Here is a 14,847-nt window from a genome sequence, read left to right on the forward strand (position 1 = left end):
TCATACGAAATCTTTAGATAATGATTTTGATAAAGGGGGTAGGATAGATTTAAGAAACTTAATCTCAATGTGATTACTCAGATTTAAGATTGGGTTTTGAAATGTTTCTATTTCTTAAGTATTAGTACTCAAGGTACAGTGTAAAAAATAAAAAAAAATGTTATTGATATATTATTGTATACATTTTGAGTTACACAATGACATTAAAATATCTAAAATATTTCTCACTAAAGGTAGTCAGGCAATGAGGTGCGAAGGGTATTTTTGTCATTTATATACATTGTGTAGCTCAAGGTGTACATAAATGATTTATCAATAACATAACTCAAAAAATAAAGAGATTATTTCACTCAAATATTACTTGAACTTTAAAATTAACTTGATTAGCCCATAATTTTTTAAAAAATTAACTATGACACTCTATTTATTACTAATGACATTAATTAAACTGACTATATACTCTTTAAAGTTTGGATTATTGACTTAGGCACCACTAATTTTTTATTTTTTTATCAAATTAATCTTTGAAAATTTTCACAATGACAGAGACTAATTTGATAAAAAATAATAGTTCAAGAACACTATTCACTGATTCAAAATTTAAAAATGTATAAACAATTTACTTAATATTATTAATAGAAAATAAAGTGTGATTATTTTTTTTTAAAAGTTAAAAATACCTTGATGACCAAACCTATATCTTTGCTCATATGCATTCACATTTTTTTTATATAATTATTTGAACTTTTCAATATATATCATACTCATAAATTTATATTTTCAAGTTAATTTAACTATTGTATCTTGATTTTTTTTTTTATAACAACTTAATTTTTTTATTATTTTAATTATATTATTAAATTTATATTTTTGAATTAAATTAACTCGATGAGAATATAGGTCCTTAAATGTAATTAAAATAATAAAAAATTTTATTATCATACGAAAAAAAAGTCAACAAAATTTGGATTAAATTAATTAAAAAATTAGGTTAAGAGATGTAATAAAAATAACAAAATAATAAATAATAACACAAAAATTATAAAAATAAAGAACAAAAATATGGATTTCGCCGCGCTCTATCTGGTGTAAGTTAGAATTGCCCTTAAAGTATTCTTCTTTTCGGTCATTTTATGGCGGGAAGTTTAGAGTAGTGAGAGTGATACGAGGGCCTGGGTAATCGGCGACGGCGAAGACGAAGCGAGAATGGGATCGGAAATTCCTCTGCCCAAATGGGCGTCAGAGCCTTGCATGATGGGCATCGATGAAGCTGGCCGTGGCCCTGTTTTAGGTTCCCTTTTTTCCCCCTTTCTGATTTCACCGATCCCCATCTCACATATTTGCAGTTTTCTGCCTGCATTTGTTATTCTTTACTTCAATTTCTGAGTTCTAGGTGTCGGGTTTGGTCTGATTTATCGACGATCAGTTCATCTGTTATTTGGTTGATTTCTTGAGAATTAGGTTGTTTTCTGTTGTTTGTTCTCAGGGCCCATGGTGTATGGATGCTTGTACTGTTCACTTTCGTACCAGAGGACTCTTTCCTCGTTGAATTTTGCAGGTTAACACTTCGTCTTCCGTTTCATTACTCATTTGCAACTTTAATCTAATGTGGGTGTTTCCCCAATTTGTGATAAAAGGTTTTTTTATTTTATTTTATTTTGTTTAGTTTTATGTTTTTCATATGATAATGTGATTATTGATTTGTGTAATCTGAATGGGTGTGTGCTTTGGATGATTCCAGAGTACAAATCTGACGTAGGATCTGAAAATGTTAATAACTTCTTGTTTGAAACATGTACGTTGATGAAATTACTGTTTTCCTAGCCCATATATATATATACACACACTTTCTTGTGAATGTAGTACGTGGACAAAAGAACTTCAGAGGTGAAACTTTCATGTTGATAAAGCAAGTGGTCAATGGTGATGAATTGAGGTTATTAATAGAGTTCTTACATTTTTTATGCCTGAAACAACTATTTTATATTTTTAAACCTTCAAGGGCACTGTTTTGCTTCCTTTTTCTCAAATGATTGGGTCTGTTTTGCACAAGGCACCTTTTATGCTTAAAGGCACGGTGTGTTTTAATGTTAAATCTGAAACTTTAGGGATTTTGTATTGTTATAATCAAATTTGAGCAAAACATGGGTTTTTTGTTCTTTTTTTGTTCTTTCTATTTTTGACAACAATAACAAGCCCTAATCCAACTAGATTGGTTGACTACATGAATTTTAGACCTCCAACCATCTTTAGCCATGGTCACATATTTGTAGGGTCATTATGTCATGTGTCATGATTGAAGGTTCCTCACCAAGCTAAAATATGATATGGGATAGAATAGCTTTACAGAGGATACGGTCATGGATGGAGGTCTAGAATTCTAATGAAGTTAATTTAATTCAGAAGATTGCCAGCAAATTTCAATCGATGCTGACTGGAGCCAACTTCAAGTGAGACTTACTGGATTAACTTCATTTAAATGCTCTGCAGCAGCATTCCAAACATGCAGACATACCTTGGGACAAGCCAAAACCTGATGAACACAGAACCCCCTTGACATTAGAATCTTCACCATCCTCCGGACATTACAGTTTTAATGTGTGGAGGAGACCTCCATGCAAGTTGTTTTATTTTCTGGTCAGGAAGTGTGATTCTACTATAATACATACTGGGTTTACTCTTCAAATTTCAGGATAGGATGGTGACTTCAAAATTGACTACTTCAGATGATACAGTAGATGTGTGTTGTATTAAGTTAATCTAGTTTTGAACGAAAATATCTTGTATATTAACTGATCTGGTTCCCAATTGATTGCCACATTTATATGGTCAGGCCATATTCTCTACCACACTTTTTCTTTTAGCATGTCATCTTATACAAGTCGTGTTTAGAATCCTTCATATTGCTTCTAGTTTGGCTATCCTCGTTTAGAATCCTTCATCTTCTCTACCCCTTTTACTTTCCCTTCCCCATCCTTCCCCTTTTTCTTGTTGCAACTGGACTGCTATTTGACTCTTAAATCTGGTATACTGACTTTCTACTTATTATCTGCCTTTGACTTTGTTTCTTTATGGATCAATGAACAAGGTAGTTAAATGATTCATTATTGGGTTTCTCCTGACAGATGGCTTTATAACTATGGATGCATGTACATGTTGACTACCCCATTCTTAAACAGTTGCATTCTTGCTATAATTTTGTTGCAATTATGATTTCATAAAAGCCATAATTATTCTTTTATAGTTCGAATGATATACTGTTTGGTTATACGCCTGGACATGATTGTTTTTCAAATGGACTTAGGGGCTAGTTATGATTTTTCATTCCAAATATAAAGATGGTGAACCAGTTGATCTTATGCCTTTTCTCAAATCAACTTAAATCAGATCCTGCTTGAACTGTTGTTAGCTCCATTGTTGACTGATACTGCTATGTGCTTCCTGAAATGGTTTGTGTTAATGGAAAATTCTTGTTTTTCGCTTTATGTTTGCCTTTCAACACTTAAAGGTCAAGGTGATCTGATGCATCCCATGACACCAACTGAGTGATTGCTTAAATGCATGATCTTGTACCCTTGTACTCTCTTTGTGCATTTTACTTTTTCTCACTCATAAGCAAGCTGCTTCTTGTCACTGGATATGGTGTAGGATTCCCACAATGCTGCACCCACTCAATGAAGTTTCTGGTCTCTTGTTTCTGCAGATTCAAAGACATTGAAAGAAGAGAAGAGGGAGGAATTATTTGAAAATCTGAAGGCTGATGATTCTATAGGATGGGCTGTTGATGTCATAGATCCAAGGGAGCTCTCAGCTAAAATGTTAAAGAAGTTAGTGGAGAAAATATTCCATAATCCACCTTTTTCAGCAAAGCAGATTCTGACATGATTCGCCCTCTTTCTCTCGAACAGGAGCAAGATAAACCTTAATGAAATTTCACATGATTCAGCAATTGGACTTGTCAGTAGGGTACTGAACCTGGGAGTTCTTCTAACAGAGGTAAAAATATCACTATCAATTTGATAGATTTATCCTGGAGGAAGCATTTTGATAATTGGGCTTATCTTGATTATTTTGGAATCTTTAAGTTGGACTTTTAGGATGTTGATCTTGGATGCCATTTAACCTCATTAATAAGAGTGTTGTAGATTTGAGAAATGATATTTCTTTATCTAAATGTTCCAAAGTTATATAAAGGACAGGATCATAGTTTGTATATTTAAAAAACAAATATTAGCTGTTGATGCAGCAGCACAACCACAAGAAGTGCAGATCAGCATGCTCTCAAGGAAAATTTCCGACAGTTCCTTTCATCCCCTTGTCTGGATTAAGTTATTTATATCTTCTGAATTTGTGAGTTCATGATTGGAAAAATTCCTACTTGCACTCATAAAATATTTAGAGGAATAAATTAGGTTTCTAAATTGTGATAGGCTATGTATATATGCTTTGTAGTATATATGTCGAATAAAGAAAGGGAAACATAAGATGATTTTATGTGTGGTCCAAATACAAAGTCATTTACAATAGGAAACTCATCAGTAGGCTGGACTGGCCACATGGAACCATAATAATTATAGGGAAGAAAAAGAAAAGGAAGGGTGCATTGATGTGTGGAAGTTTTTCAGGTTTATGTGGATACTGTGGGAGATGCAGAGAAGTATAAAATGAAATTATCTGAACGATTCCCAGCTATCAAATTTATAGTTGCTAAGAAAGCTGATAGCCTCTACCCAGTAGTAAGTGGAGCAAGCATTGTTGCAAAGGTGATTGATTCTCTCTTAGGATTCTGCTGTTGAACTCTTCCTAGATTACTCCCGCTTTATGTTTGTTTCAAATTTCAGGTCACAAGAGATCGAACTCTGAGGGATTGGGTGCTTGAAGAAACTGCTGAAAATATGCATAGAAACTTTGGATCTGGTTACCCTGGAGGTAAAAGGTGTTACTTCATTCTGTTTACACTGTGTTTTACAAAATTCCAAGTTGAGTATTGCCTTATGATCAATATGGGTGCTTATATATGAATGCAGATCCTGAAACTAAGGCTTGGTTAAGACATCATGTACATCCCATATTTGGATTTCCAACTTTGGTCCGTTTCAGCTGGGGCACTTGCACTTCCTACTTCAAAGACATTGTTGAAGTTCTGTGGTTAGTCCCCATTCTAACATTTTTCTTGCGAGATTCATAATCATAGAGCATTATTCATCTATTTGGCTATTTTGTTGGGACTGGGGGTATCTTTCCAGAACTAAGGAAGACTGGTTAGAAAAGAGGCCATTATGAGCAGAATCGGTCATGCAGACTGTGCATCACTTCTCTATTCCATATGTGGTATTACTGGATGATTTCCGAATAATTTCTTGATTGATGCTCTGAGGGTGAAGTGGCACTTTTATGAGTAAATTATTATTACTAAAACCTTGCATGCATTGATACTTCTTTCTTGTGACATTTGCTTGATATGACACCTCTGTTCAACTTTTTGCTGTGGCTCCAGATTGAGCTCAACATTTTGGTAATCTTTTTACATCTAAGAGGATATACAAACACTAACATATTGAGGAAGCTTCATTTGATCCCACTTTCTGTTTTCTACAGGGAATCAGACAAAATGGATGAAGATGGTTCCTCTACCTCAACTAGAGGTAGCAAGAGGCAAATGAAGTTAGCCAGTATTGGTTTCACAGGAGTGAAAAGGAAAAGTGAAGAAATTGAATCTAGTGGCAAAGGACGCTGCAAATTTTTCCAGGCTCGTAAACTTGAGCAACTCTCTCATTTCTGAGGGTTATAATATAATGGCCATGATTTTAGTTCCCAATTTTAAAACATGTATCCATCACATTGTTGCTCTAACTTAGATTCTGAAATTCAAATCAGTGAATCAGTAGATGCGGTATGGCTCTGCAACAATTGTTCTTGTGTGCTTATGATTGGCAGAATATTAGGCATTTAACATAATTAAACATGACCAATTCAGTAGGTCTATTATTTTTCAGTATATAGCCCAGTGCTAGAGTGACTGGTCTAACATCTTTTTTCTTTTCCTATTCAAGATTTTATTTTATGTTTTTAACTCCAGGAAGTAGAACCAGTGCTTATGTTTTTGTTTAGTTTGCTAGATTCATCAGTGTATCTTAGAATAGTTTGCAAGACGACTTGATCATTCTGACCAAAAATATGACAGCCACAAAATAGTATGGAGACTCATCCCTGAAAAACCTTTTTATCCTTTAGTTAAATTCCCATCAACTCCATCATGTTGGTCAGCTTTATCTAGTCTCCATGTTTTTAATTGCTTGCTTCTCTACTCGAATCTAAATAGTTTTGACCCTTTTGGCAGCTCTACTTTTGAATTTAATCAGACTACTCCATCTTCGAATTTTCTCTATCTATTTTCCCCTGTGAATCTGACACCCGTTAAAGACCCTGTGGATAAAAAGATCCTGTCAGATCTTATTTCACTATTCTCCATTTAAATCTCCTTTTCAACATTCCAAGGTTCATTCTTGCCTAAAGTAGATTCGATGTTGGTGAGTTATCAGCAAGTGGTTGGCGGTTGATTGATGAAAAGGTAAAGAACGCAGGAATCTGTTTATGTAGAAAATATAATCTGTATTCCATTAAGCTGGTGCTATTCTATTCTTGTTTAGCTTGCCTTGGGTGGTCAACAGATGAGCAAATGATTGGTCTTCAGTTAGGCTGTGATGCTGAAAAACTGTCCTTCATTTTGAAATCAAAATAAAAATTTCAGAAGAACTTGTATAGCAAATAATTCTATGAACCATTTTTAAAAATTTCTCAAAATAGCCATACAACATAAAGCTGTCTTTTCTCATAGGGAAATGCAAAGGTATATGGAATGGTGTTTTCAAAGTTCTTATTATTTCCATAAAAAAATGATGAAATTGTTGAGTTCAAAAACATAAAGATCCTAGTTTTTCTTGCTTTAGCATTGGCATACTCAATAGAGACTGCACTGTTGGATAATTTTGTAAAGGTTGATGATAGCTATTCTGAGTGAGATAATCTCTAGCCTCAAAAGTCAAGTTGATTGTGATAACCTTTGAGTGACGATGGCATGTTGTGAGCAGGTTACTACCTTCTGTTGAAATAGCTTTTTGCATGTTTGCAATTAAATCCTCGTTTGGTTACATGGTCCATTGTTTTAGCCAAAAATGCGATCTTAGTACCCTAATCTCGAGCATGGTCTGTTTGTGTCCTGCCACAAAATCTTGTTTTGTTTGGTGGCAATTATCCATTGCCTACTGCTCTTCTTGCTGCTGATCTTATCAGCTCCCAATATATTATGACACTGTTGTTCTTCAGCAGGCTTCCACAATAGGTTTGTTTCTGGAGTTGTCAATTTATATATTGTGCTAGATAAGGCATACGAAATCATAGCAGAGGGTATATACTCCAAAGACACATTAACAAACACATGCATCCATGTGAAATTCATTGATGATAAAGGATTTGCAGAGTTTAAATGGCAAATCAAACATCAAGATGTGCAAGTACAACTCTGCTGACTGCTGAACTTGTGGACTGAAGACAACCAATTGTTCTATGCTGGCTTCATTAGGTTCTCAGTTCTTAGAACCACTAAAATGTGCACAGAAAGCGATGCAAATATGATGGCACACAAGGTGGGTAGTCCCACACAACTCCGGCTGCAGCTGCCAGCTCCACGGTGGTTGGTGTGATGGCCTCGAACAGCGCCTGCTGCATATAGGGGTATGGCAGCTCCGCCTCCTGTTTCAGGGGATTTGGACCCGCTGCCATTTCCTTCGTCACCACTGCCTCCTGCTACACTTCTGTGGCTAACAGCACCATCGACAACACTACTGCTGCGGGCTATTCCATCTCTGGCACCATTGTTGGAGGTACTATTTTCTTCCAGTTTTTTGCCTCGTCCAATTTCCTGCAAACCAACTGTAGATGGAATATGGTTGATCTCAACTTTTATATACACAAGGTATAATCTATTATAGATATATAATGTGTTTTATGTGTAAATTCTACCAGCCGACCTCACTTTATGGGATTAAGGGTTGTGATTGTTATTATTGTTGTTGTCTACCATGAAAGGAAAAGGAGGCCATTCTCCCCCTCCCTCCGTCCCTCCCCATTTAACTGGGTTTACATGGATGGTGGTACAGACATCCTTGCCTTACCAAATATATTGGGTCAAGTTGGGAAAGTTGGAAAACGGATCAAATTTTATGCCAAGTTTCCTGCATCAGTGATTCTTATTGCGTCTTAGACTCATCTAATGCCTTATTCCATGGAGATGCGGGAGCCCTCTTAGCAGTCAAGCTTTTGAAAACCATTGCCACTTGTTTAATGGTGAGCTATTCATTTGCATAGAAATATTCTTAGATTATGTAAATAACTTAAGACGCAGTTAAAAAAGAAAAAGTGGATGTGCTCTGTACTTGAATTATCTCATTGAAAGTGATTCTAATAACTCAAGTTTGAGATGCATGTGCTTCCCTGTAGTGGGATGGTATGAACAAAATCAATTGTCACAACCTTCATGCAAAAGAATCAGACTTTTGGTGCCAATCTATTTAATCTGAAATTTCTTGCGAGACTTTAAACTTTTTCTGGTTTTAAACTAACTTGTCTGAAATTGTATAGAACCCACTGGATAGAACCCACTGGAACTTGATTTTCCTAATTGCCTTCATGAATTGATTTGCTTCCACACACAGAGATACCTACAAGGCCTGTTTGGTTATGGGCTTTTCTTTTTTCTTTGTTGTTGTCCGTACTATTTTGGGAATTGAGAAAAGCTCTGAAAATTTTGAAACACTTTCGTATAGAGGGTAAGCTTGGGTAACAACGATAAGGCTGTTTTTTTTGTGACTAGGAGGTTGCAAGTTCTAGTCGTGAAGATGGTTTCTTTGAAAAGTAAGGTAGGGCTACATATGAAGACAATTGCCTAACCCTCTCAAAATAGAGTCTTGTGGACTAGGATGCCCTTTTCATTTCTTTATAGTTCTTATTTTCATATAAGAAATTATTATTGGAACCAGTGAACATATTTTGCATTGGTTTCTAAAATTGTACTTTTTTAAGCCAGTTTTTTCTGAAAACAGTTATATACTCTTCCACAGAGAGAGAGAGAGAGAGAGAGAGAGAGAGAGAGAGTATAGCTTAAATAAATGTAGATAATGAAGCCAAACAAAGCCTGAAATGTACCTGAAGGCAAGTTGTTGTCCAGAGGAAATAATGATGCTGAATAGTAGAAGTGAAATGAGAAGATGAGGAGTAACACGGTCTTTCTGGTTCCCATTTTGTCTTAATAATTCCTTAAAACGTCTCAAGCCGAAGCTTATATAGAAGTTTTTCTGTCATCTGTTTGAGCATACTTCCTTTCTGGACAGGGAAGAACAATTTGCCTATTCTGCCTTGAAAATGGTCTTATCTTTCATAAGGATCGATACTCTTTGTCTAGAAAATTGATTATATCTGATAAACGAGAGTTATGGGATCAAGTCTGAGAGATTCCAATCTTAAAGTCTCTGTTAACTTTTGAATATGGGGCCTCAGTAAGAGGATATATTCCTCTTTTGCTTTATCCCCCCAACCAACCACAGTTGAATAGTAAGGTTCTGTCTCTCAACTTGGGAAATTGGTCATTTTATTCTTATGACACCATCTGGTCATCAACTTACCGGTGTTGTGGGTGAAGCCATTACACAGCTTCCCTTCAAATTTCTTCATATAAGCAACTGGTCTTGGTCTGGTAGAATAGGTGTAAGTAACCAGAACTTAACAAGTTGGCAGTAGTAGTGTTCTGTTCTGACACTATGTAGGGGAATATATCCTGCAATTGAAGTGAGGTGTACAATTATAGTTCATTATATATCGATTATGTATATATATATATATTATAGTACAATTATAATTCTAATGTTTTTAGAATTGGATCGGACATTAAATAAAAAAAAGAAAGAAAGTAGTTCGCGATTTAGTGACCTGAAATTTGAAACAAAACAGGCTCACTTCTAAGTTACATGACTATTATTATTTTGAGGCATTTTAATCTGATGACTTATAGTAGATTCTGATGACTTATTATTATTTGAAATTTTTTTGAGGCATTTTGTAATTTTAGAAAAATATTAGAGATGCGTTTTCGTTCATTAAGAGGTTAGAGTTTAGTTTTTAACCAGGTTAGAAACGGAACGTTTTTTTATCTCTAACTCAAAAATTTTAAATTTATTATTTATTTTTAAAAGTAAGTAAATGTTTGAATTTGTTAGTTGTATTATGCTTGATTATTTTATTTTTTTAAATTTATTGTTTGTTTTTAATTAATAAGTTATGGTTTATGGATGATAAAACTTATATTTATGTTTGTTTTGAATCCATTATAGAACTTATGCTTATTCTTTCGATTGAATAATTATTTTTTATATTAAAAATTATATTTATAAAAAGTTTTGACGTTTCTATTTCTTAATTTTTTGAAAAATATTGTTTCTTTATTCTCATTTTATATCGTATTTGTCTTTCGTTCGGTGCAATTTAACTTGGATGTGATTGATCAACTATAAAAGTTGAGTTGATGATAAAAACATAGTAATCAGGGAAATGAAAATAAAAATATGAATATGAAAGCATTATTTTGTTAAGCAAAAGATAAAGAAAATATTATTTTGGTGTAAAAATAATTCAAATTTTTGAGAAAAGAAAAAAAAAAGAATTAAGAAAATAATTTAATTGGATCTTTTTAGGTTGGGTTTAGGGTTGGCAATAAGTCGAGCTACTTGTGAGCTGGGTCAAGACTTGACTCGATAATTGACTCAATAAACTAGTTCGTGATACAAATGAGCCAAGTTTAAGTTCAAATATTCGGCTCATTTAGTAAATGAGCCGAATTTGATAAAGGCGGATCCATGCATGAGTTACCTTGGGTTGAAGCTTATTTACTAATAATTCAGTCAAAAAAAATTTCAACCCACTCCAAAATTTGTGATGTGTAATTTTTTACCTCAAAAAAATTTTTTAACTTTCCTCTGCATAGATTTCTAGATTCACCCCTAGAGCTTGAGTTACTATTAGCTTGACTTATTTGGCTCACGAGCCAACTCGATATAATTATATATATATTAATTTTATAAATTTATTAAATAAAAATATTTATTATTTAATACTTAATAATATAAATCTATACTTAATAATTTTATAAATATATTATTTAAATATAAATAAATAAATATATATCACATATTTTATTTAAATATATATACATACATAAAAATAAGGTGATAGTCAATTTTAAGCTGAGCCAAGCCACTCGTAGTCATCATTGAGTCGACCTCGAGCTAAAAAAATCAGCTCATATCAAATTTGAGTTTAATTATGAACCAAACTTGCTGCCAGCCTTAAGTTGGGTTTACAGGATTCAGAATTAAACATCCAATGGATTGGGCCCTGCGGAATGGACACTCAAGTGACTCAACTTCAACGCTGGCCCAAGTTGAGACCAGCCCAAAATCAGGCCCATTATTGTTCTTTATTCCTCATAAACCCTAGTTTTCTGCCTTATATGTAACATATATCGTCCTACATTGCCTCGCCCAATCTGAACTCTGTATCTTCATCTTGAACGAAACCTAGCAGCTTCTCCATTTCGGCTTTGAAACCCTAGGAAAATCGTATTCTAAAATTCCCAATGGTAAAAGAAACAAACTGCATCTCTTTGATTTTCGTTTATGGCTTTAAGTCTTCTTCTTCTTTTCGTGTTTTTAGTTTCTGAAAGCACTTCCGTTTTGTTATTAGGCACCGAAGAAGGATAAGGCTCCCCCGCCGTCGTCGAAGCCGGCCAAGTCTGGCGGAGGAAAGCAGAAGAAGAAGGTAACCGAGATTTGTCCTTTTTTGTTTATTTGTATAGATGTAGGGTTTTTGAATTTAGATTTGTTTTGAAAAATCATGGTTGGGATTTCGTACTTCGTGTATTTTTTTGGGCTGTGGCCTGTGTGCATTGTTTATTCTGAGGCTTTGGTTGTGGCTGGTAGCTTTTCTGGTGATTTTAAGGCTTATAACTGCAAGGATTTTGAGTTGGTGTCTGATTTTGGCTTTTTGTTGGGTTTCTGCATCTATGATTGATGAGTATGCAAATTTGTTTTAAGCATTTGTAATCTGAATAATACACGTGCAATTTTGTGTTGGAATATGATTCTGGAAACCTAGTTTAGTTGTGATGGTTAGGACTGTATCAAACTTCTCTTTTAGTATTATTAGGTTTCTGCTGTCTTGAATTGAGTGTCCGTCAAGTTTATGTTAAAATTATAATATTCGTTTGGAGTTAGGAAGGGGTGGTGATGGATTAATTTTTTTTCTCTTTTGACGTTGTAGATGTGTGATTAGCTTGAGGTGGAAGTATATACCCCATGTTGACTGGGTCAGTGTGCAGTCTGGTTAGGTTTTCAAAATGTGTTTTATGATTGTAAAACAATGCCAATTTTGGAGAACACGTTTGTTAAGCACGTTTTTAATTAATATTTTGGCTAATCTTAAATACCCTAGTTTTAGGAGTGGAGATAGTAAATTTTTTTTTTTTTAAATTTGAAATTTTTTACAAAATAAAACCTAAATCACTTCCTCGTACCAAAAAGTATTAAGGTGGCAAGATAAAATACAAAACCAATAATGCTATTTTAAAAGCAAAGCTGAAACTGCATGGCAGTTTCAGCATACAGTCTGATTTTAGCTTGTTTGAAGAAATCATTCAACTGTACAGTTTCAGTACAAAATCTGATTTTTGTCTGAATTCTATTATGTCAAATATTTTAAAGATAGCTTCAAAATTTGAAAAATTTCTAATAATAATTTTCTTCTTCCCCAGTTCCAAAATCATATATGAAAATGATAATTGTATACAAACAAAATGCAAGTTTCATGCTCAAAATGAGCAGTTGGCTTCTCTAATCCATAACGAGATTTAAAAAAAAAAACTTACATTTGATCTGTTAGGAAATTTTTGAAATTCTAACATGAATAAGAGAGATCTTTTTTCCTCTGTTAAAATTCATCTAATTTAATTAGCAAAAAAAAAAACTCAATTCAAAGCATGTTTTCAAACAATAAAATCATTTCATTTTAGAATATTAGCTTGACAATTCAGAAACATATCCATATATTCAAGTTTCAGATACAATATCTGCCATCCTAAGAACAGGGCTGGAAAGGCTAGGCCTGTGGAGATGTGTCTAAACTCAAAATTCATAGCCAAGCCATGTAACACAGGTTATCAGTTCCACAAACAGTGCCTTTTTAACTTTTCCTTCTGGCTTTTTGTTGTTGTTGTTTTTTTTTTTTCTTGATGCTGTCTTTTCCTAGACCTTTGTTGAGAAGAGTTATCCCTGAAAGATTGGAAATTAGCATGCTTACTGATTTGGAATCTGTACATTGTTACGATATCAAAATTTGCATAATGAGTTTTCTATCTATTTATGGATTTAGTTTTATTCAATATTTTTTGCAGAAATGGAGCAAAGGCAAGCAAAAGGAGAAGGTCAACAATATGGTGCTCTTTGACAAGGCAACATATGATAAACTTCTTTCTGAATCTTCAAAGTACAAGCTTGTCACTCCGTCCATCTTGTCTGACAGATTGAGGGTAAGCTCGAGTGGCCTGCTTTTTTTGTCTGGGTGCATGTTCTAAACTTAGGTGTTTTTGATATCTCTATCATAGATAGTTATTGGTCTCAATGACATTAGCATGGTTTTCAGGAATAAGTTATTTTTGTCTGGATTGTTTTGTGCGACGTTGTTTTGTCTGTTGATTAAACTTGTTCCTGAACAACTCATTGTTTCATATCAAGAATTGTGCTACCAAGGATGTGAAATGAAAAGTGAACCATGATTTCATGTAGTTTTAGTTTATCTACACTTTCCTGGTCTGCTGTTCTGTCACCATTTTCTTTGCTGTGAATTTGAATTGTATGACAACAAACATATCAAGCTTTTATCCCACCATGTTGGTTCAGATATGTGAATCCTAACTTGCCAATCATTTCTGTTTGTGACCTCTATCTGTAAGGCCCTTATAAGTCATCATATAATACCTAAGGTGCCTCTTAAGTTTTTCCTCGGTTCTTCTTTGGATCTGTTGCTGGATAATTTTTCCGTTCCAGTCACCATACTCAAAGAGGCCTTTATCAGTCTTGTCAAAACCATCGTTTTAGTATGAGTCGTATCAACCTTATTACAAGTAATTTTATTTCTCATTTTTATTGCTGCATGTCTATTTAAACAACCTCATCTCTGTTACACACGCCCAGCTGTCATTATTTTTCTTCACGTTGTCAAATTAGTTTGCCTATGATGCTTGAATTCTGTGGAAGTAATGTTTGATTGTTTTTGTTGTTCGTATTGTGTGCCCCACTCACCAGATCAATGGATCACTAGCCCGCAAGGCAATCAAGGATCTGATGGCAAGAGGTTCGATCAGAATGGTGTCTGCACATTCTAGCCAACAGATCTACACTAGGGCCACCAATACTCAGTGAGATCAGAGACAGGTTGAAGAAAGAAAGAAAAAGAAAAATGAGAGATTTTGTGTTCCTTTTTAAGCAAGTGGTCAACAACTCTAGGCTTAGGGTGGTAGGGTAGGCTTGGCTAGGCTGTGCCTCCAGTTTTATATCAAGAGTACTGAACAATGTTCTTTGTTTAATGAAATCTTCGGCTATTTGCTTTCCTTCTGCGTTGATGTTAAGAAAAATAATTTTTAAACAAAGATATTTAGCATTAGACTGCATTCTCTTTGAATTTTTGATTTTGATAGTTTTTTTTTTAAAAAAAAAAATAAAAATGTGTTCTGTTTATTATTTT

General features: G+C 34.1%; 3 protein-coding genes across 3 annotated transcripts; 2 read left to right on the forward strand and 1 right to left on the reverse strand.

The window, feature by feature from the left end:
• The first annotated feature begins 1,121 nt into the window (after positions 1 to 1,121).
• LOC127796733 (ribonuclease H2 subunit A) lies at positions 1,122 to 8,016 on the forward strand. The gene is made up of 8 exons (XM_052329076.1): positions 1,122 to 1,291; positions 1,487 to 1,558; positions 3,704 to 3,827; positions 3,909 to 3,996; positions 4,626 to 4,763; positions 4,842 to 4,929; positions 5,028 to 5,148; positions 5,599 to 8,016. Exons 1-8 carry the CDS (start codon positions 1,207 to 1,209, stop codon positions 5,780 to 5,782), a joined length of 900 nt encoding a protein of 299 aa, XP_052185036.1. The 5' UTR covers positions 1,122 to 1,206; the 3' UTR covers positions 5,783 to 8,016.
• Positions 7,565 to 9,423, reverse strand: LOC127796736 (uncharacterized). The gene is made up of 2 exons (XM_052329087.1): positions 9,205 to 9,423; positions 7,565 to 7,932 (listed from the first exon to the last, which is right to left on the reverse strand). Exons 1-2 carry the CDS (start codon positions 9,296 to 9,298, stop codon positions 7,565 to 7,567), a joined length of 462 nt encoding a protein of 153 aa, XP_052185047.1. The 5' UTR covers positions 9,299 to 9,423.
• Positions 9,424 to 11,551: 2,128 nt separating this feature from the next.
• LOC127796373 (40S ribosomal protein S25-like) lies at positions 11,552 to 14,717 on the forward strand. The gene is made up of 4 exons (XM_052328471.1): positions 11,552 to 11,689; positions 11,794 to 11,868; positions 13,499 to 13,633; positions 14,409 to 14,717. Exons 1-4 carry the CDS (start codon positions 11,687 to 11,689, stop codon positions 14,523 to 14,525), a joined length of 330 nt encoding a protein of 109 aa, XP_052184431.1. The 5' UTR covers positions 11,552 to 11,686; the 3' UTR covers positions 14,526 to 14,717.
• Positions 14,718 to 14,847: the final 130 nt, after the last annotated feature.

This window comes from Diospyros lotus, chromosome 3, assembly GCF_014633365.1.
Source record: "Diospyros lotus cultivar Yz01 chromosome 3, ASM1463336v1, whole genome shotgun sequence".
NCBI classification, from domain to species: domain Eukaryota; kingdom Viridiplantae; phylum Streptophyta; class Magnoliopsida; order Ericales; family Ebenaceae; genus Diospyros; species Diospyros lotus.